The sequence below is a fragment of the Nicotiana sylvestris genome, chromosome 2, assembly GCF_000393655.2.
Source record: "Nicotiana sylvestris chromosome 2, ASM39365v2, whole genome shotgun sequence".
In the NCBI taxonomy this organism is placed as follows: Eukaryota; Viridiplantae; Streptophyta; class Magnoliopsida; order Solanales; family Solanaceae; genus Nicotiana; species Nicotiana sylvestris.
Window position 1 is genome coordinate 28,721,324 of NC_091058.1, and position 22,226 is coordinate 28,743,549.

At 40.7% G+C, this 22,226-nt stretch overlaps 3 protein-coding genes and 1 non-coding gene across 4 annotated transcripts; 1 reads left to right on the plus strand and 3 right to left on the minus strand.

Annotated features, from left to right (window-relative positions):
• Positions 1–1,234: 1,234 nt before the first annotated feature.
• Positions 1,235–1,888, minus strand: LOC138884049 (uncharacterized). The gene is made up of 2 exons (XM_070164789.1): positions 1,668–1,888; positions 1,235–1,583 (listed from the first exon to the last, which is right to left on the minus strand). Exons 1-2 carry the CDS (start codon positions 1,886–1,888, stop codon positions 1,235–1,237), a joined length of 570 nt encoding a protein of 189 aa, XP_070020890.1.
• Positions 1,889–2,888: 1,000 nt separating this feature from the next.
• On the plus strand, positions 2,889–2,995 carry LOC138886580 (small nucleolar RNA R71). Its single transcript, XR_011405630.1, has one exon. It is a non-coding gene; the product is annotated as a small nucleolar RNA R71 (small nucleolar RNA).
• Positions 2,996–9,424: 6,429 nt separating this feature from the next.
• Positions 9,425–12,064, minus strand: LOC138884054 (uncharacterized). The gene is made up of 4 exons (XM_070164795.1): positions 11,735–12,064; positions 10,716–11,411; positions 9,768–10,103; positions 9,425–9,631 (listed from the first exon to the last, which is right to left on the minus strand). Exons 1-4 carry the CDS (start codon positions 12,062–12,064, stop codon positions 9,425–9,427), a joined length of 1,569 nt encoding a protein of 522 aa, XP_070020896.1.
• A 1,563-nt stretch (positions 12,065–13,627) lies between these two features.
• On the minus strand, positions 13,628–14,119 carry LOC138884060 (uncharacterized). Its single transcript, XM_070164800.1, has one exon. It carries the CDS (start codon positions 14,117–14,119, stop codon positions 13,628–13,630), a length of 492 nt encoding a protein of 163 aa, XP_070020901.1.
• Positions 14,120–22,226: the final 8,107 nt, after the last annotated feature.

The following is a 22,226-nucleotide window of genomic DNA, read 5'->3' on the forward strand; positions in this document are numbered from 1 at the left end:
TAAGTGCCCCAAGACGATTCCTTCTTGTACCATGAAATGGCACTTCTCCCAATTCAACACTAGATTCGTCTCGATGCACCTCTTCAGTACACAGGTTAAATTTGCTAGGCATTCATCGAACGAATTTCCCACCACTGAGAAGTCGTCCATGAAGACCTCCATAATGTCTTATACCATGTCTGTGAAAATGGCCATCATGCACCGTTGGAATGTTGTAGGCGCATTACAAAGTCCAAATGGCATTATCCTGAAGGCAAACACTCAGTAAGGGCAAGTAAATGAAGTCTTTTCCCTATCCTCCGGGGCAATAGAAATCTGGTTGTACCCTGAGTATCCATCTAGAAAATAGAAGTGTGGCATCCCTGTCAATCTATCTAACATCTGATCAATGAAAGGTTGTGGGAAGTGGTCCTTCCAGGTGGCTAGATTTAGCTTTCTATAATCCATGCAAATTCTCCAGCCTGTGACAGTTCTTGTAGAGATCAATTCGTTGTTATCATTCTTAACTACCATTATGCCACCCTTTTTAGGTACACATTGAACTGGGCTAACCCACCTACTGTCAGAAATTGGGAAAATGATTCCCGCATCTAACCACTTGATCACTTCTTTATTCACTACTTCCTTCATATTGGGGTTCAACCTTCTTTGGTGTTCCCCAGAAGGTTTGTGTCCCTCTTCCAGTAGAATTTTATGCATACAGTATGCGGGGTTGATCCCTTTTATGTTTGCCATGGTCCATCCAATGGCAGTTTTACACTCCTTGAGTACCTGTAGAAGTTGTTGAGCCTGCATATCTAACAAACTAGATGAGATAATAACAGGTAATGTGGAGTCAGGTCCAAAAAACTCATACTTGAGATGGGTTGGCAATGACTTTAACTCCAGCTTTGGTGGTTCTTCGATTGATGGCTTGGCTGGAGGAGTTTCTCTGTTTTCCAAGTGCAAGGGCTCAAATTCAAGATTTCTATCCCAGAACCCTCTACCCTTTAATGCCATCACCCATCCAGCCAGTTCTTCTCCCTTTACCTCATCTAAATTCATTATACACGCGGCGAGGGGGTCTTCAATAGTCAGCCGTTCATCATCGGTCTCTACGATTACATCCACGACATCAATAAGAGAGCAATTGGAGAATTCACTTGGTCACCTCATAGATTTCTGCACGTTGAATGTTATCTCTTCATTGTTCAACCTCATCTTTAACTCCCTAGTTTCACAATCAATTAAAGCTCTACCCGTGGACATGAATGGGTCTTCCCAAAAATATGAGAATCTCGTCATCCACTTTACAGTCTAAGATTTCAAAATCTACAGGGAACACAAATTTCCCTACCTGAATCAACACATCATCCAGAATACTAGAGAGTCGCTTTACCGTCCTGTCAGCCAGCGACAACAACATAGAGGTGGGTCTAGCTCTTCCAATATATAGCCTCTTATAAATTTCCATGGGCATAAGATTAATGCTGGCCCCTAGATCACACAATACTTTAGCAAAGGCAAAATCACCAATAGTGCATGAGATTGTAAAGCTCCCTGGGTCAGACAACTTTTTCGCAATTGGTCTAGTCACCACTGCACTACAGGTTTGAGTAAGAGTAACTGTGGCCAAATCTTGGAAATCAAATTTTCGGGACATTAAGTCCTTCATCATTTTTGCATACCCAGGCATCTCTTTCAAAGCATCAATTAAAGGAATATTTACCTGGATTTGTTTTAGCATCTCCAAGAACTTCTTGTATTGCTCCTCTTTTTGGTACTTAGCTAGCCTCTGAGGGAAGGGTGTAGGAGGTCTCTTCTTCCCAATCATTTGGGATCGATCTTTATCAGCTGCCACATCAACCACTGGTTCCTGTGCTATCTCAACTTCTTTCTCGGTCTCCATTTGAATGCTACTTTCTTCCTAGGTAGGCTGGACTGTCACATCTGTCAGTTTCGTTGATTCATCCAACTCAATGGGCACTGATATGAGTGTCTCAGCCTCTCTGGATTCTCGAGACCTTTCTTGCTCGACATCCAAATCTCTGCCATTACGTAGGCTCACCACCATCAGCTGCTTCGGGACTTGATCTTTTGGATTTACCTGGGTATCTGCAGGTAGTGTTCCATGAGGGCGATTGTTTAGAGACATCGAAATTTGGCCCATCTGCATTTCAATATTCTTGATCGCTGAATCATGTGCATCTACTCTCTCACTAATCTTTGCATTAGACCCAATAACCTGTTACATCATTGCTTCAAGTCTAGCAAACCCATCTTCTTGCCTTCCACTATACTGCTGCTGAGGAGGGTGATACCCCTGCTGTTGATTCTTATTATTGTATCCCTGTGGCCTTGGGTAAGGTGATATATTGTTGGGGGGTCTCATACCTCCCATATTCCCACTGTTGAATTGTGATGGGGATGGCCTGTACTACTGATTCTACTGACCCCAACTCTGACCACCCTGTCTCTAACCTCCATAATTAGACACATAATTCATATCTTCAGGGTAGTGCTGATAATCGTGTTCTGCATTCCACTGGTTACCAATTGGCTGACTAATGCAAGATGTGCACACGCCCCCATTAGTAGTATCTACAATATGTACCTGCTGTTTTTTCCCTGACTCTTCCACCTTTTTGGTGAGTATGCTCATCTGTGTCAATAAGATGGCCATATTTTCAGCCATTGAATTGGATGGATCTAGAGACACTGAGTGCACCACTAGAGTGATAGGTGCATTTCTGTTTATCCATCCCAAATTCTGCGCCATCTTGTCAAGCAGACCTTGACCTTCTCTCTATGTTTTACTCAAAAATGCTCCACCAGCTAAAGCATCAACAATGTTCTTCACGCTATCTGACAATCCTATGTAGAACCGCTGTCCCAACACCAAATCTGGAATGCCATGGTGCGGACATATGACCAGCATCCCTTTAAAACGCTCTCATGTTTCATGCAATATTTTCGTTGGTCTCTGTTTAAAACTCAAAATGTCATCAATCTGTTGCGCGGTTTTGTTGGGGGGTGGAACTTGTTCACGAATTGCCTGACTAACTCCTCCCAAGTTGTTATGGAATTTATGGAGAGTGAGTTTAACCATGTCTGAGCAGCTCCTATCACTGAAAATAGGAATAATAGCAATTTGATTGCTTCTAGAGTTACATTAGGCCGCCTTTGGGTTTTGCAGATTGACATAAAAAATTTCAAGTGTTGTTGAGGATCTTCGGCTTGTGTCCCCGAAAATAGTCCCTTGTTTTGCAACAAATGCAACATGTTATTCGTGATTTGGAATGATCCAGCTTGTATTTGCGGGACTAAAATTGAGGTGGCCAGATTTTCAGTTGTGGGTTGTGCCCAGTCATAGTGAGCCGCCTCGGGCACAACAGGTGCCATTGGAGCTATTGGTACAGCTGGGTGTTCTTCGTGATCTCCCATTGTTGTTTCTAATGGGTCATTTATTTGTTGTTGTCTGTTTTTTCGGTTGGCTCAGTTCAAGGCCTTGAAAACTTTCTCGGGATCTGATAATACTTCACCAGTTCTTGATGCGTTTCTAGGCATGCACCTGTGCAACCAAGTCGACAAACGTTAAAAATTTCGATGTAAAAATTGGGTATAGAGAAAACTAACTACATTAAGAATTTTTGTACTTCTTTCAATCGTAATTGATGATACTGTTAATTCCCTGGCAACGACGCCAAAATTTGATCACGCTCAACTGTGTCTATTAAAAGACAAAGCGGGCGTTGCAAATATAATCCGGGGTATTATGCCCCATGTCGAATCCCACAAGGAATTAACGTATCAAGAGAAGCCTTTAAAGTACTAAATTCTTATTAGTCAACCTTCTCAAACTTTGTGAATAACAAGCGGTGTTATGGTCACTACTACAACTAACAGAATTAATAAACGAAGATTAACTAACACGCAGTTATAGACAATTGGAATAAAAGTCTAAGGTAATGGTTTCCCCCATTGTTGAATTCCTTAGTTGTATGTTTCTTATAGCTTAAAAGTCTATCGATCGTGAATTCTCCATCTATCATAACACTCTCTCAAGTAATTATGATAATTTACTAAACGCACTCTCTCAAGCTACGCTAGCTAGATTCGCATTACAGCTCACTTAGATCGTACCCGAGGTATCGTTATCTCTACTCCAACCTCTAAACCCTCGGTTATGACTCTCGCCTATACTCCGGGAGTGATGTTGTTCAAACAATTACCTAAATATGCACTCTCTCTCAATCATATACATAATAAATAGGAACGGCTAATTAAGGATCCTTTTAACTAACCAAAATCAAAACGTAGTTGAACAAATAGAGATTAACAACCAACTCAAAACTATATTAATATAACAACAAGTTCATCCACAACGGGTTCACCCAAAACCTTAGATTAAAAGAGTTAGCTACTCATAACAATGATGTTCATCACAATAATCAAATTCATTACAAATCATAAAAACAAAAGGAAGAAGAGAAGAACTTGATGTAGAATACTCCTCCTTTCCTCTTGCCTTTCCTTTTCTTGCTCTCAGCTATCAAAAGCTGCACACACCCCCTTTGGGCAAGCTTGACCTTCTATAGGATAAGTGAATTTGCCCCCAGACTTCCAAATTTACCCCTGAGAATTATTTTCTGGAACTGGGTTAGCGCGACCGCGCACGTGGGCGCGCTAATGGCCGCGCTAGTAGCCTACCATTCTGCCTTGACCATCTGGGCTAGCGCGGTTGCGCTAGTGGGCGCGCTAGTCCAGTCCTTCATTTGGTCGATTCTTTTTCTCGTCTTCTCGCTTACTCAGCTCCTAGGGGTCTTTCTTGCTTCAATGTAGCTCCAATCACAGCTTTAAGGCCTCATACAAGCTCCTCATTCCTGCAACATAATTTAGAGCTCATTTTTCATCATTTAATTATATTAGAGCATTGAAACATAATCAAGTTTAGGCAAAACAATCGTCAAATGACATAAATCTAGCCTAATATCAAAGGGCCATTGCCAAAATGAAGAGTTCGACCTCGTTCGAACTATGACGGGTTAACATTTCGACCAGCTTTGTTAGTTTGTTTGATTTCACCAAACAGTAGAGTACCTGGTCCTCTATGAGATTATACTGAGAATTCTAGTAAAACTGTAAGTAGATAAGACACATGATTTTTATGTGAAAAAATCCTAACTCAAGGGGACAAAAACCATGACCTACACCTGTAGGCTTTCAACTTCACTAACTTGTAAACACCTATTACAAGCCACTTTGTAATAACTCTATTAAAAAGGATTCAACTCAACTAACTTATGGTACTCTCACCACAAGTTACTTTGTCACTCTCTAGTTACCAAGACTTTGACTAACTTGTGATACTCTCACCACAATCCACTTTGTCACTCTCTAGTAACAAAGACTTTAACTTATGACTAATCCTAGTCACAACATAAACTCAGAGAGTTTACTGATTTTACAAGAGTGTTCCTTATCTACGCTTTTGGCTAAGCAGTTTAGGAGATACAATAAGAACAATCACAAAGTTACAACTCAACTAAGGAAAACAAAATACTAACTTTAGGAACTGGTCCGTAGTAGCATTTAACTTTGTTCTTCAAGCTCGTGAGAATTGATTTCTCTTTTTTGCAAAATGCTTTAATGAGAACCAGAAATGTTCAAGTGATGTTTTGATATAAACTCATTGTTGGTACACCTTGATGACATCACTTGAAATGATGTAAGCACTTTAGTTGGTCAAGGAATAAGTGGACACTGGAAATAGTGCAGTGCAAGCAGTCACATCTTCCAGCTGTGTCCCATTGACCTCGTACTGTTATGAGGGAACAACAAGGGTATCAGGTCCTTATTTGGTTCTCTATCCCCTGGAGCTTTAGCAGTTCACATTGAGCTTGAATCTATTAACTTGCAGTGCAACCCAAGTACGTCAGGTTCCCTATTTGGTTCTTGACAATGTTTGTTAGATCATCAAAATACAAATCAAAGATATTGAAAACCTTATCAATTTCCCCCTTTTTGATGATGACAAACTTAAATAGATAACGTTGTTATTTAGGGTAAGATGAACCAGATTAAGTAACAAGGGAACACAAGTTCCACAAGTTCCCCCTGACTTTATGCCTTTCTTATTTCTCATTAGTTTCTCCTGATTTTATGAATTATTTATTCCCTTTTTTGGCATCATTAAAAATGCCCAAACAGATAAACAACATAAAGAAGTCTAGTCGAGCTAACTCATGCCACATATGTGCACACAACATGATAGAGAAGAGAAACATAGAATTTAAGCAATGAGATAATAAAAGGGGATATATTTAAAATTAATAAAACTTAATATGCCTTGGCTTAAAAAGCAAAGGCAACATTGGACTGTTAAAATGGAAGCAGTACTGTTTTATCCCAACCACATCAAAAAGAAAACAAAACATCTGCCAAGACAAACAAAAGAAAAACTTAAAGGATATTTCTAGAAACTGGTCACTGAAGGGGTACTTAGGGGGAACTAGGAGTAGAGGGCTTGGAAGCTGCAGCAAGTATTTGGAGAACAAGGTCTATTCGGGCATTGACCGACTTTTGCTTATTGAGCAGTTCTGCTTTCAGGTTCTCTACTTACGCCCTGAGATCAATATTCTCTTTTGTCAAATGAGCTACTTCATCATTTGACACCGGAACCCCTTGGGCTTTCTGACCTTCCAGGATAATATTCCTGGCCTTCAACCAACGAATCTCCTCTGCTGCATTATTCTGAGCATTAATAAGCTGTGAGACGGTTGATGTACTTCCTACCCCCTCCCCCATTCTTCTCTATGTACTCGCATTCTTCCAATGTTGTCTGTGAGAAAGTCTGCTTCTTAGTCCCCAACTTGCTTTACCCCAGTGGCATCTCAAAGAACTTAAACACTCGCGTAAGCAAAAACCCATAGGGAAGCCCATGATTACCATCTTTGAAGCTGGCTACCTTTTGCATGTGTTTAATCATAATAGCAGGCAGGCTTACAGGAGTAAAGCTATCCAGTTGCTCCATCAAAAAACAAGTCAGACTTAGAAGTCACGGACCTCCTCTCAGCACGAGGCAATAGAACTTTGTTTACCAATTCGAAAAGCAGCTGATACACAAGGAGTAACGCCTTCTTATGGATCTAGTCCCCCTTTTGGTTTGAATTACTTTTATCACGGCATTTCTGAAGTTAAACGGACACACATCCTTTACACTAGACACACCAACTGTAGGAACTTTAAGAATTTCTTCAAGCAACTTTACATCGAACACTATATCTACTCCATTCACCAAAGCACAAATGTGATCAGTCTCAATGGGAAAGAGGCTAGCAAAGAAGATTTGTGCCTCATCCTCATATGCTTTGGGTGCATCTATTTGGAATAGATGCCCCCATCGTTGAAACTCGACCATTTCAAGAATTTGGCGTATACCAACCATCTTAGAGATTGCTAGGTCAAACGTGCGACCTAGTAGAACCTTTTGGTGCCTCAGGTGTTCTGAGCCAAGGCTGACTTCACTTCGCATCCTCTTCACAAAACCAGTCTCCTGAACATTTTCAGACTTTCATTTGCCAGACTTCCCACCACTTGATTTCTCTTTGCTCTTGGATTTAACTAACACATCCTCATCAGACATCGAAAACTCACTCACAATATCCTTCAACTTGGAACTAGAGGTTGAGGCCTTCTCTATTGAAGCAGGCTGCTTCTTTTTCTGAGACTGTCTAACCAGTGAACCAGGTTCATCTGGTGTTTCCTCATCCACCTCCACCATAGGGATCGCCTTATCACTTACAGGCACATTATCTTTCACCAGTTTCCTCCTTTGATTCTTACTGCTTTTTTTGCTCTTTTGAAGGGTAGAGTCGTAGGCCACCTTAGCTTACAGCCTGGTAGTAGGTCATTTGGTGGAAGACTCAGGAGTGGACACAACCCTCCGCTTAGCGATGAACGCATCGAGAGCCAGGTTATCTAGATCCTCCTCATCACTTGACCTCATCTCAGGAGCTTGAATTTCCAGAGGCACAACATCAAATGCAGGAGTAGAACTGTCCTGGGAATGAGAGCCCTGACCTAGGTCCTCCTGAGAGGGATCAGTTTCCTTATGTGAGAGCCCAATAGCTTCTGCTAGTGCAGCGTCCTCAGCTGGCACTATAGCTCCTTTTCCCCTATACCCTGTACCGCATATTTTTGAGTGATTATCTCCTGAAGAACACCGTCAGCAAACACTACAAAGATGGTTAAAACATTGTCTTTCTCAATCACCACTAGTGCCACCACGGAATCTGTAGTAACAATGGCGGAACCCTCTATGACCTCATGCCTTTGACTTTGTTCTTCATTTGTTCGTTGATTAGTGGGTATCTGAGAATATAGAGAGGACGAATCAGTATTTTTAGGGTTTTCTGAAATAGAAGGAGGTAGAGAATTAGGGTGAGGTGTGATTTAGCAGGGAGAGTAGGGGTGGTTATAAAAGACTCTGAAGAGATGGAGGACTCCATAGGTTTTTCAGTAATAGGTATGACTGAGGCATGGAGGTCGAAGTTTGTGTCAGCCATGGAAAGATGGAGTGAAGGTGCTTTGGGAAGTTCTAATGGAGGACTTATGGTTTTTGGGAGAACAGAGGTTTTTTTTATTAAGAATGGATAATTATGAAGAGAGAGATAGGGACCGGTTCTGAAACGATAGTTAGACGTGGAGAAATGCAACGTTTCAAAGGGAGATGGAACAATTTGAAGTGAAGAGACGTGACAACAGATTCTAAAAAGTTGGATGACATGGCCGTTGTGTTTTGTACCCTTTTTAAGACGTGTATTAAAGAATGCACAAAACTACTAACCTTTTGTACAAGAACAAGGTTCTTGACTTGTTATTTGAAAGTATCAAATCCTCTTTTATCATCCATGCACTGCATCTACAGCTTTTATACTCATCATGTGTGTTTACCTGCAATGGTATTGAAGTGAGTTAGACATGGCCAGAAAACACTTTTATCTAGTTTTTCCTGAAGGTGATTTTTCATAGCCAAATAATGAGGAATCAGGTTCTTAATTGGGCTTTAAAAGCCCCAACTTCACTTTATTTCTTTCAAAGTGTTCCCTACTTAATGCCTTGGTAAAGATGTCTGCAATTTGGTCTTCTGTGCTACAAAAATTCATACATATCAACCCTTTCTCCACATTGTCCCTCAGAAAGTGATGTCTCACATCAATATTCTTGGTCCTTTTATGTTGAACTGGATTCTTGGCCATGTTGAGTGCACTGGTGTTATCACATAGAAGGGGCACACTCTCAGTGAGTACCCCAAAGTCCTCCAGTTGCTTCTTAATCCATAAAAGTTGAGCACAGCAGGATGTTGCGACTATATATTCTGCTTCAGCTGTTGAAAGAGACACTGAGTTTTGCTTCCTTGTTCTCCAAGAGATGAGACATGAACCTAGTAAGTGAGCCATTCTATAAGTCTTTTCCTATCCACAAGATATCCTGCATAGTATGCATCAGCATATCCAATGAGATTAAAACTGTCACTTGAGGGATAAAAAAGAACCATGTCCTGTGTTTCTTTAAGATATCTCAGAATTCTTTTGGCCGCTTCAAATGAGATTCCTTGGGATTTGATTGAAACCTTGCACATAGCCCCACACTGAAGACAATATCAGGTTTACTGGCAGTAAGATAGAGAAGAGACCCAATAATGCCTTTATACATGGTTTGATTCACAGGAGTCCCAGTTTCATCCATGTTAGTCGAGTGGCCGTAGCAAAGGGAAAGTCTATCACCTTTGATGCTTCTATGTCAAACCTCTTCAAGAGCTCCCTGATGTATTTTTGCTGACAAATAAATGTACCCTTTGGAGACTGTTTTACTTGAAGACCCAAGAAGAAGTTCAGTTCCCCCATCATACTCATTTCAAACTCACTTCCCATGGGTTTTGCAAAGTCATCACACAGAGAATCAGTTGTTGCCCTAAAAATGATATCATCAACATAGACCTGAACAATGAGTAAGTTCCTTCGCCATTTCTTTAGGAACATGGTGTTGTCAATCTTCCCTTTTTTAAAGCCATTTTCCAAGAGGAATTTTAACAGTCTTTCATACCAAGCTCGAGGAGCCGGCTTCAGCCCACATAATGCTTTGTCCAGTTTAAACACATATTCAGGGTGTTCATGACATTCAAACCCTTGAGGTTGCTTCACATAGACTTCTTCCTTTAGAAGTCCATTCAGAAATGCACTTTTGACATCCATTTGGAACAAGGTGAATTCCATATGAGATGCAAAAGTGATTAGAATTTTAATAGCTTCCATGCGAGCGACTGGAGCAAATGTTTCATCATAGTCAATCCCTTCCTCCTGAATGTAGCCTTAAACCACTAGTCTGGCCTTGTTCCTTGTGTTATTTCCATATTCATCAAGCTTGTACCTGAATATCCACCTGGTTCCTATAATGGTTTGATTTGAGGGTCTGGGTACTAGGTGCCAGACATTGTTCCTTTCAAACTGATGTAACTCATCTTGCATGGCCGTAATCCAATTCTCATCTGTCAAGGCTTCCTTGATATTCTTGGGTTCTATTTAGGAGAGAAATGCTGAAAAGGCAAGTGAATTTTTTGCTTTTGACCTGGTTTGTACTTCGGAATTTAGAGGGGTAATTATGTTGTCAAGAGAATGTGAGCTTTTGTGTCTCCAGTTAGAAGTCGGGGGTTCATTTATAGAGAGTGTGGGTACATTTGACTGGTTTTCCTGTGTTCTTCTATCAGGTGCTAGTGGAGTACCCTGAACTACATCAACCATTCTTTCTTCAGCTTCAGTGGTTGCAATTGAATTACCTGGTTCCATTGAAGATGAGTCATCATTGTCTTCACTCAGTTCTTTTACTTGGCTCATCATATTTGCCTTTCCATTTATCATGTCAATGACTTCACCAGGGACTAGTAAGGGTTCTCCATCTTGATCTTCGTCAGCACTCTTCTCACAGGATGGATAAGACTCATCAAAAATAACATAAACACTTTCCTCAACACATTGAGTCCGCTTATTGTATATTTTGTAAGCCTTGCTTTTAGAAGAGTAGCCCAGAAATATTCCTTCATCATTCTTGGCATCAAATTTACCAAGTTGATCCTTTCTATTATTGAGAACATAGCATTTGCATCCAGATGTTCTTAGGTGAGTCAGCTCGGGTTTCCTTCCGTTCAGCAGCTCATATGGGGTTTTGTTCAAGAGTGATCTGATCATGCACCTATTCACCAAGTAGCAGGCAGTGTTGACCGCTTCAGCCCAGAAGTTCTTTACAATTCCACTATCGATCAACATTGTTCTTGCCATCTCTTCCAAAGTTCTGTTCTTCCTTTCTACTACTTCATTTTGCTGGGGAGTTTTGGGAGTTGAAAAGTTGTGAGTGATGTCATTTTCATTGCAGAACTAATCAAACTTGACATTGTCAAATTCTGTTCCATGATCTGATCTAATGCACGCTACTCTAGACTCCATCTTCACCTGGATTTTCTTCACAAAGGCCATAAACACCTCAAAGGTTTCATCTTTAGTTCTAAGAAACAGAATCCATGTGAATCTGGAGTAGTCATCCACTATCACAAAAATGTATCTTTTTCCTCCCCAGCTTTGCACTCTCATAGGACCACATAGGTCCATATGCAGAAGCTCAAGTGGCTTTGAGGTGCTCATATCCTTCTTAGACTTAAAGAAGACTTTATGTGTTTTCCTCTAGCACAGGCATCACAAACCTTTTGCACCTTGAACTTTGACATGGGCAGACCATGGACCAGGTCCTTCTGAATTAGTTTGTTCAGAAGAGAAAAGCATGTGTGCCCTAGTCTTCTGTACCATAGTTCAGCATCATCATCAACAGCTTTCAGACAACTCAGATCACCACTTTGTAAGGACTCAAAATCAGCAACATAGATGTTCTTGTATCTCTTGGCCACAAGTACCACTTCACCAGTTACTTGATTCGTAACTGTACATATCTTGGACAAGAATTCCACCTTGTTTCCTTTATCACAGATCTGAGAGACGCTCAAGAGACTGTACTTAAGGCCATTGACATAGTACATATTTTCAATAGACTGAGTGAGTGACTTCCCGACTCTTCCAACTCCAAGAATGTACCCCTTTTTCCCATTGCCAAAGGATACACTCCCTCCCTGCAGGGCTTTTAGTGAAAGAAAGTCCATAATGTTCCCAGTCATGTGTTTTGAACACCCACTATCCATGAACTATTGTTGACCACTTTTTTTTACTGTTCCCTGCACAAGAAGATCAAGAGTTAGTTTTAGGAACTCAAGAAAGTTTGGGTCCCTTGTAGTAGACAAGAGGATGAATAAGAGCTCTCTTAGTCCATGCAGATAATGTGTGCTTTTTGTGAGTGGAACCTGGTCCCTCTTTTGTAGTCATTTTTTTAGCAAACACTTTGTTTTCTGAACAGATTGAACCCTAGCCTGGAAATTTTCTTTGAAGTGCCCATTGTCCCCACAGTGGGTACAAAGCCAGTTATCAGAAATAGTGATGTACCTGCTGTGAGAGTTGTAGGGAGTTTTCTCCCTTTGGGACTCTATTCCCTGCCTGTTAACACCATTATTAGTGTACATGGCAGTGATAGCTTTTGAGGACCAGGTCCACTTTAGGGACTTATCAAGATCATTTTTTACTCTTTCTAGATCAGTTAGGATGTGCTTGTTATTCGCAGTTTCAACACACATCCTAGTTCTCATAGCTTTCAACTCATTTTCAAGCCTAATGTGTTCCTCACTGGCTATCTCTTTTCCTTTTCTAGACTTTCCAGGTTTGGACTTAGTCCTTGGTCTCTCTATTGTTTCCCTTAGGTCTGTAATTTCTGCCAAGAGATCATTTCTTTCTTCTCTGAAGTTTTTAATGGTTTCCTTATGGTCAATAACTTCAGCCACTGAGTCATGTTTAGTTTGTTTAGTTTCTCCTAGTTCTAAGGTCAAGGAATCCCTATCCTCAACAAGACTATGATAGGCATCAATCAATATGCTAGCTAAATACACAAATTTCTTAGGAGGGTAGGATTTTAGATTTCTCTGAACATTCCTAAAATTTACCTCTTTGTTGTCCTCATATTCATCATCATCTGATTGGGCCATCAAAGCAAAAGTTGAGTCCTATTCATTTTCCTTGCCTTCAACCGCCATCATAGAGCTATCACCAACATCAGTTTCATCTTCAGACTCACTAGAGGAGTTTCCCCATGCTGCAAGATCCTATTTCACAACATTGTCAGCAGATCTCTTTCTTTTGAAGTCCTTAAAGGGAACCAAGTTCCCCGTTGTTGCTTTTCCAAGGTTGTTCTAGGACAAATCTTGCTTCAAGAGAGGACAGTCTTTGATGAAGTGTCCAGGCTTTCCACACTTATGATAGAGATCGTGGTTTTTTGGTTTGTTAGAGCTGCCCCTTTTTAGCATTTCTCTATTTCTTATGACCATATTCTAAAATATTTTGGTCAAGTAGGCCATGTCACTGTCTTCCTCACTTGAGGCATTACTATCAGTTTTGAGTACCAGGTTCTTTTCTTTCTTTGGTTCTCTTCTTTGACTGTCTATCTTCCTCTTCATCTCGTAGGTCTTAAGATTTCCAACCAGCTCTTCTATGGTCAGCTCCTACAAGTCCTTTGATTCAGTAATGGCATTCACCTTGCTTTCCCAAGGGCTAGGCATAATATTGAGGATTTTCCTCACTAGCTTGTTTGTAGGAATGGTTTCACCAAGTGAGTGTAACTCATTTATGATGGAAGTGAATCTTGTGTGCATATCTTGAATTGATTCATCGTCCTTCATCCTGAAGAGTTCATACTCAGTGGTGAACATATCAATCTTAGACTGTTTTACTTGGGTGGTTCCCTCATGAGCTGTTTGCAAAGATTCCCATATCTCCTTAGCAGTGTCGCAAGCGGAAATTATATTATATTCTTCAGGTCCTATTCCACATACCAGAATCTTCTTGGCATGAAAGTTTTTCTTCATAACTTTTTTGTCTGCGTCAGTGTAATCTTTATTGGTTTTTGGCATTGAAAATGGATGTTCCTCCAGTACCTTTGTTGGAACATAAGGATCGTCACATATGACATCCCATAACTCAGAATCCTCAGCCATGATAAAATCATGCATTCTTATTTTTCACCACCCATAGTATTGTCCATTGAACCTGGGTGGTCGGTATGTAGATTGACTTTCTTCAAAATTTGGTGGAGCAGCCATAAGGATCCTTCCTAGGTGTTAGCCTGATAGGAGAAACCTACTCTGATAATAATTGTTAGTTTGTATGAGTCCACCAAACAGTAGAGTACCTAGTCCTCGATGAGGTTATACTGAGAATTCTAGTAAAACTGTAAGTAGATGAGACACAGAATTTTTACGTGGAAAAATCTCAACTCAAGGGGACAAAAACCACGACCTACACCTGTAGCTTCACTAACTTGTAAACACCTATTACAAGCCACTTTGTAATAACTCTATTACAAAGGATTCAATTCAACTAACTTATGGTACTCTCACCGTAAGCCACTTTGTCATCTCTACTTACAAAGACTTTGACTAATTTGTGATACTCTCACCACAAGCCACTTTGTCACTATCTAGTAACAAAAACTTTAACTTATGACTAAACCTAGTCACAACATAAACTCAGAGAGTTTACAGATTTTACAAGATGGTTCTTAATCTACGCTTCTAGATAAGCAGTTTAGGAGATACAATAAGAACAATCACAAAGTTACAACTCAACTAAGGACAACAAAATACTAACTTTAGGAACTGGTCCGTAGTAGCATTTAACTTTGTTCTTCAAGCTCGTTAGAATTGATTTCTTTGTTTTTGCAAAATACTGAATGAGAACCAGAAATGTTCAAGTGATGTTTTGATATAAACTCATTGTTGGTACACCTTGATGACATCACTTGAAATGATGTAAGCACTTTAGTTGGTCAAGGAATAAGTGGACAGTGGAAACGATGCAGTGCAGGCAGTCACGTCTTCCAGTTGTGTCCCATTGACGTCGTACTACTATGAGGGAACAACAAGGGTATCAAGTCCTTGTTTAGTTCTCTATCCCCTGAAGCTTTAGCAGTTCACATTGAGCTTGAATCTATTAACTTGCAGTGCAGCCCTAGTACGTTAGGTTCCCAATTTATTTCTTGACAAAGTTTGTTAGATCATTAAAACATAAATCAAAGATATTGAAAACCCTATAGAGCTTGAAATAACACCCCTACGGCCAAGGGACATCGCTAAAATGATGAGTTCGACCTCGTTCGAACTATGACGGGTTAACATTTCGACTAACTCGAAATAATACACCTACGGTCAAGGGTTATCACCAAATGAAGAGTTCGACCTCGTTCAAACTATGATGGGTTAACATTTAACACCCCTACGGCTAAGGGTCATCGCCAAAATAAAGAGTTCGACCTCGTTCAAACTATGACGGGTTAACATTTCCACTATCTCGAAATAATACCCCTACGGCCAAGGGCCATTTTGACGAGTTAATATTTCGACTAGCTCAAAATAACACCCTTACGGCCAATGGCCATCGCCAAAATGAAGAGTTCAACCTCTTTTGAACTATGACGGGTTAACATTTCGACCAGCTCAAAATAACACCCCTACGGCCAAGGGCCATCGCCAAAATGAAGAGTTCGACCTCCTTTGAACTATGACGGGTTAACATTTTGACCAGCTCGAAATAACACCCCTACTGCCAAGGGCCATCGCCAAAAAGAAAAATAAGTCTGACTTTACTCGAACCACGACGGGATAACATCTCGACATTAGCTCAAAAATAACATCCATATGGCTAAGGCCGTAACTAAAGGAAAAAGTTTGACATAAGTTCGACATCGCTCGAAACACAATGGGGTTAAACATTTCGACAACTCAAATAAGTACGACTACGACAAAGATCATCGTCAAATAAACAAACACAACAAGAAAATGATTCAGAGATACACAATAAAAAATAACTGCTCCATTACAACTGTTATATTACAAAAGTTTTTACAAAGGGCTCAAGAGCGCCCCCACAAAAATGGCAACGCAAAATAAATACAACCAAGTCCTATGCCACATCACCCCCATGGCATACTCCTTATTTTACCAAGAATCGGAGGCGAGCTTGTTCGCATCGTCGAAATCGACATCGTCTCCACCAGGCGTGCTGGGGTCATAACCACATGCCTCTCAAGCGACACGTGCTTTAATACACACCTCTTGGAGTTCTGCCTCAGATACTTTCCTATCAGCATAAAGAGACTTATATACGTCAAGCTAGGCTTCGGCATAGACCCATATCTCATATAACTCTCGAGGTACGACAGGGTCGGCCGAAGCATGGGAAGTAGAGGGATGCGACTATCGTCGTACGTCCTCCGCCTTCAAAGCAGCAACTTGTTCATTTAATACGGACAACTCCGCCTCCAGATCTTGGATACGCCCCTTAAATCTTGCCTCCTTAAGCGCAGATGTCTCCACCTCCTTGTTCCGTTCTGATCTGCATACACGAAGGGCGTCCTCTAGAGCCGCTGCCTCAGAGATGGCCGTCGCCCTCTCCCTTTCAACATGAGCCAATCCATCAACATTCGCACTCAGCTCACCTTAAGGTCGATAACCTCCACCTCCTTCCTATCAAGCTCGGAAACTAAGTTGGCCACCTTCGCTTGGAGGTCAGCATTTTTGCCCATCACCCCCTACTCAGCTCGAGCTCATATTCCTTGGCCTTAAGGTCTGCCTCAAGTTCACTACAACGGGCAATGGCCTTCATCAGGTCCTCATCTCGCTCTCTCAGCTCTTCGACCTTTTGTGCCAATTGTTTCTCCTTTTGCTTAAGACCGTCACAAAACAACTGAAAGTCGTTGTCTTGAGTAAAGAGATCGGCCAACGCATAATGCTTGGTGCGGTATTCCTGATATTTGGTGGTCATCTTCCCATAAATGGTTGTCCTCCGCTTATCCCTACGTTCATGCTCAATCTCCATGATGAGGGTCTAGTATGAAAAGCAAAGTCAAAGCAAAGAATGGGCTAAGGATACAAAACATAACCAAAAACAAAAAGAAAAGAATGTGGCATTTACCCGTAAAGCCATGCCGGAAAGGCTCCATGATAACTCTGCTTCGCTCATCTCTTTAAGTGTCGCATTCTCAGAAGCAACGCAAAAGGGGGAAAACACCAACGCCACTTGCTCACTATTCGACAACAAGTCGTAGTCTCCAAGAATGACAACATGTCGATCAGAACCCTCCATCCTTATCTCTACATGAGTATGATGTTCCATGAACTCTCGTGCATCTTTTAGGTCGACGTCCGAATCCGATTCGTCGCCCTCAGCGTGTATGACGCCTCCAACGGCAGATGATATGCCACCCTTGATAGAGCATGCAAATCCATCTCCTTGGTATACTCTTTCGGTCCGTGGAGACCATCCTGCCAAAATGGCATCCGCCATAAAAACAAGCACCGGTGCCGTCTCCGACGTACCAGTTCTGCTCTTTCCAACATCAATGGAAACTTTCTTCCTGAGTTCTACCCTCCTCCCTTTTCTTGACGAAGATTCGTCCCCATTGGAGGGCTTGTCCACGAGATGATAGACTGGTCGGGAGAAGATCTCATCCTGAACATTCATGTCATGAGAAGAGTCTCTGGCCTATACGGGTTGCGCACGGCCACCTCGGGCAGACTCAACCAAGGTAAATTGCATCCCTGCTGATGCTATTGAATGGAGAAATGCAGGGGATTGGGGTTGTATTCTTGGAAGCCCTACGACCTGTCATCACAAAGAGTTGTATCAATAAATGGTGACTGTAAGCATGTGATTTTTGCTTCACGGAAATACTCCAAAAAGAAAAATAAGAAACTCAAAAATATATGCATAAGTGTTTTGTCATTGAGTGATTTTTATTTAATGTTAAAATTATGTGTTAACTACTATAGGTGATAACCAATATGGTGTAATTGTATTTAATTTTTGCAATTTAGGAGTTTTAGTTTAATCTTGTTAATTAAAGGAAAAAGGGGGATGTGGAAAATCAGATTGGGCCCCAAAATGAGGCCCAAAATCAAAACAGAGATCCAGTCCAAACCAGGCCTGCCCAGGCACGACCCCAAAACGATGTCGTATGAGCCATTTAATCTGAGCCATCCGTCCAGGCCAATCCAACGGCCCAGGATTCCTTTTCAGTAACCCGTTTCTAAACCCGACCCAATAACCAGTTCGAACCGACCCCCCAACCAAGGCCAAATGATGTCGTTCCATATTAAGTGAAAGATCCTGGCCATCAATCTCGATTCATCCAACGGCCAGGATCTAATTACCCGTTACATATATAAGCCTAACCCTTTACCCAGCCCCCCTATACGAACACCCCCCCTTCCGTCTTCCCCAAACACGAACCCAGACCTCCCCTTAGGAACCCTAGCCGCCCCATTTCCCCTCACCACTAATCCCGGCGGCATGGACGCCGGTGACCACCTCCTTAACACCCCTGATGCACCTCAACCCCCTGAATCCAAATCCATCAACAGCTTGGCTCGAATCCTCCTCCACCTTCTCGAATCTTCATTGGAAGATTCGAGACAAAACTCGATCTACACCGATCTACCCCATATTCACACTAGGTACTCCCCTAACATCCCTCGTGACCAAACCATGCTTGGTTTGGTCCGAATCCACCCACAAATCCCAAAAAACCAAATCCGGAAAAGTCAAATCCTAGAACATAAAGATTTCATGGGGTCTGTTTGAATTTAGACAAGTTTGTAGTCTAGTAAACCCTAATCGAAGTGTTCTTGGTCGAGAACACCTCGGTTAGGATTTGTTCGACTTTAAACGAGCAAATCAAGCCCGGGCCTGGGTTCAGTTATGTTTAAAGTTTTTCAGGTTTGTTCATTTGTCCCTTTTATCGTCCATTTTGTTATTCAAATTAATTTGTTAGCATGTTTAGTTGTTTGTCTAGTTATGGGATTTCTGTTATCAGTTTGTCTCCCCATCTATACAAGACCTTTTGTTTAGTTTATTATGTTATGTTAAGTTCATGTGGTAGTGTGTTTATTTCAATTCAGTTGGTATTCGTCAAACCAATAATGTCCGTTTGTTTTCCTGTATCGTTGCAAATTGCCAAGAGCGTTGTTACACTTTGTTTTGTGTTGTTTTGTTGGGGTGATTGCTTGTCATGTATCACAATTAATACAGTCGAGTCGATGTATGTCGTCAATTAGTTTCAGCCATTAAATGGTAACAATTTGATTCATGTTGTTTGTGTTCTGCTGTGATCGTATTTGAATTCATTAGGAACTGGAGTATGTTGCCTATTGATTTTGTTCAATTTGAATCAAAAAACATTTAGGGGTGCGTTATAATGGCAGTTCAGACTTTGGTCTTAAATGGATGGCATGTTTACTTGGTTCAGATTTTGGGCAGCATGTGCTTGGTCAGCTGATTAAGGAATTTAAATAATTGGACAGCATGTGCTGTCAGATTATATTCCTGCTGCCCATGCTTTACTAAATAAATAAGAGATTAGGCCACTTTAACAACCAAATAGAGAGGGGCTGTCAGGGAATCTCGTGGGAGTTTTGTTTATTTTAAATAGCTGAGTGGGAAAAACAGCAGGGAAGGGGAATTCTGAGTTGTCCAACAGACTGTAAAGTGCTGAGGTTAGGCTATAAAAGAGGCAGACCTTCCATTAGAAGGGGGGGATTTTTGAGCTGGAGTGAAGGTTTTCTTAGAAAAGCTGAAAGAAAAAAACAAAAAGAAATCTCAGAACATTGTAACAAAGACTGTCTGAAAACTGCATAAGAGTTTAAGTTGGCCAAGCTGTCTTGGCCAATTGTTGTTGGTTATTTGCCGAACTGTGTGTGATTGTTAAACTGCTGGTGTTGTTACATTCAATATTCTGGGCTTCCTGCTGTTGTTTTTCTACTCTGTTTCTGGGATTTGTCTGTTTGATGCTCAATCACCTGTGGGTTGCATAGTCGTTGCTGGTTGTTGTTGCTGTGTTGTTGCTAGTTGTTGTTGTTGTTAGTTGCCTGCTGCTGATACTCTTTCTCTTCCTCTTCTTATTGTCCTAACATCCAGGTACACATTCTAAATTCACTGATGTAATGATGAGTTTGGAGCTGAATAAGGGCATAAAGAGTTTTGTAGTCTAAACATCAATATGGTTACCTTTATTCTGCTGCTTGTAGTTTAGAATATTTGTGTGTTCAACATGTAAAGACTGGCTTTCAAACTATGTAATAAAACAGTTTTCAGTTCATAAGGAATTTAGTCTGGCAATCTATTGTTGTATATAAATCAGGAAGAAGCTAGTTGGATAGTAACGATTATCGGCCAACAATGGTTTCACATAGAGCCTGTTGAATTGAAATGCATTAAGCACGTTAGCTTCACCTTCACTCATCAATTGGTAATGCACAATTCGAATGCACTAGGCAATCTGGGTTAAAGCAAAAAGGAAAAATCGTGTAATCAAACATGTAGTAATATCACATTAAGTTAGATAGGTTCGTTTCAAATGCCTCGTTTTCAAGTATCAAGCATGTAAGGAGTAATTAACTGAACCTCGTCCATATGCCCGTCAATGAATAAGGTCGAATATGTCTAATCTCTTCGCCTAAAATAATCTGCTTCGATATCATTGTACGCTAATCTCATGTTTCAATTTTTCCTTGAATAAGTAGAATAGAGAACAAAAGCAATAAATATTTGTATGAATCAAGCAATTAGCGTGTCATGTTTTCTTAAATAATAATAATAAAAAAAACGTAATTAATTAGGATTTTCTTTATTCATTTTAGAGACTAATTTTAAATAGCAAAATGTAGTCGCTTTAAGATTTATCCATTTAGGAAAATAAATGAGATGAGCCTCGCTTAATAAAATGTATAGATTGCGGGGCCCTCAATAAATGTACATTTAATTGCTTAGAATTAAGGAGGAGTCGTTTTAGCAAATTTCACGGCCCTACCCCAAAGTAATAAATCGCTAATTGCTTTAGGCGCGATATAATAATAATACATTCTTAAACACGGGTATGCATTTATGCGACCCAAATCCAAATCCCAAAACATTGAATAAAAATACGTTCCGGATCGTGGATGCATTTTATGTGACCCAATCCAAAGACATGTTTTTAAACGATGTTCACATTCTTTAAAAAATATAATAATGAAAGCGGTAAAAAGATAAAACTTGCACATGAGTCCATATTTGTATAAAATCAGATAATCAAGCCAAATATAACAGTTGAGCGACCGTGCTAGAACCACGGAACTCGGGAATGCCTAACACCTTCTCCCGGGTTAACAGAATTCCTTATCCGGATTTCTGGTACGCAGACTGTAATATGGAGTCATCCTTTTCCTTGATTCAGGATTAAAATTAGTGACTTGGGACACCCTAAACCTGCCAAGTGGCGACTCTGAAATAAACAAACAAATCCCGTTTCGATTGTCCTTTAATTGGAAAAAACTCCCTTGTACCCTCGGGTATGTAAAAAGGAGGTGTGACAGCTATGGCGACTCTGCTGGGGACTTATGCAACCCAGAACCACTGGTTCAGGGTTAGAAATTCGAGCTTAAATAAATTGTTATATTCAGCTTTTTCTGATTTTTTACATGATCTATGCTCAATGTGCTAACTGACTGCTTTTACCGCTTTGATATTTTATGAACTGTATATAAATTGTGCCGAAACCCATATCCTCTCTGAGTCTTCTAAATCATGAAGAAGGGTGTACTTCGTACGACTTCTTTTCTGTATAGTGTCAAATCCCAATTTAGAACGAGGTTCGGACAAGTTGCTAAGCCGGTGAAACTTCTGTATTCCCGGTACGCTGCCCCCCTCGGCTCGAGCTGTCCGCTCGGGTAAGCCAGGTCTAGAACAAACACCCAGGTTCTGAACCTAGAATAACTCAACTACATGCCGGGTCCCTAGTAGGAACGCTTATTTGCATCACGTGCATTTTTTACTTAGGGGACTCAACACAGGGGTTGGGTCCGTCTAGGAATAGCAACCTGAAACAGAAAAGGTCATCCTGATGCATCCTGCTCACTGCTTGTGCATTTATTTACTTCGAACATGCATGATGACCGGTTTTGAATGTTGGGAAATTTTACAGAAAAAAAAAATAATAGTAATAATAAAAAAAATGACAAAATTCAAATAGAAGAGAAATGGGTATATTTATTCTTTTTTTTTAATAGTTTG

Bases quoted from the DNA above. Each gene is read 5' to 3' on its own strand.
- LOC138884049 (XM_070164789.1), bottom strand. From the start codon at position 1,888: ATGGAGACCGAGAAAGAAGTTGAGATAGCACAGGAACCAGTGGTTGAT. The intron at 1,584-1,667 runs GTATGCAAAAAT...TCAAACCTGTAG, and splicing joins GCTTTGAAAGAGATGCCTGG to TGCAGTGGTGACTAGACCAA.
- LOC138884054 (XM_070164795.1), bottom strand. From the start codon at position 12,064: ATGTACTATGTCAATGGCCTTAAGTACAGTCTCTTGAGCGTCTCTCAG. The intron at 11,412-11,734 runs GTTTGTGATGCC...AAGTTTGATTAG, and splicing joins CAAAGTTCAAGGTGCAAAAG to TTCTGCAATGAAAATGACAT. The intron at 9,632-9,767 runs GTGATAGACTTT...TATTGTCTTCAG, and splicing joins TTGACATAGAAGCATCAAAG to TGTGGGGCTATGTGCAAGGT.
- LOC138884060 (XM_070164800.1), bottom strand. From the start codon at position 14,119: ATGGCTGAGGATTCTGAGTTATGGGATGTCATATGTGACGATCCTTAT.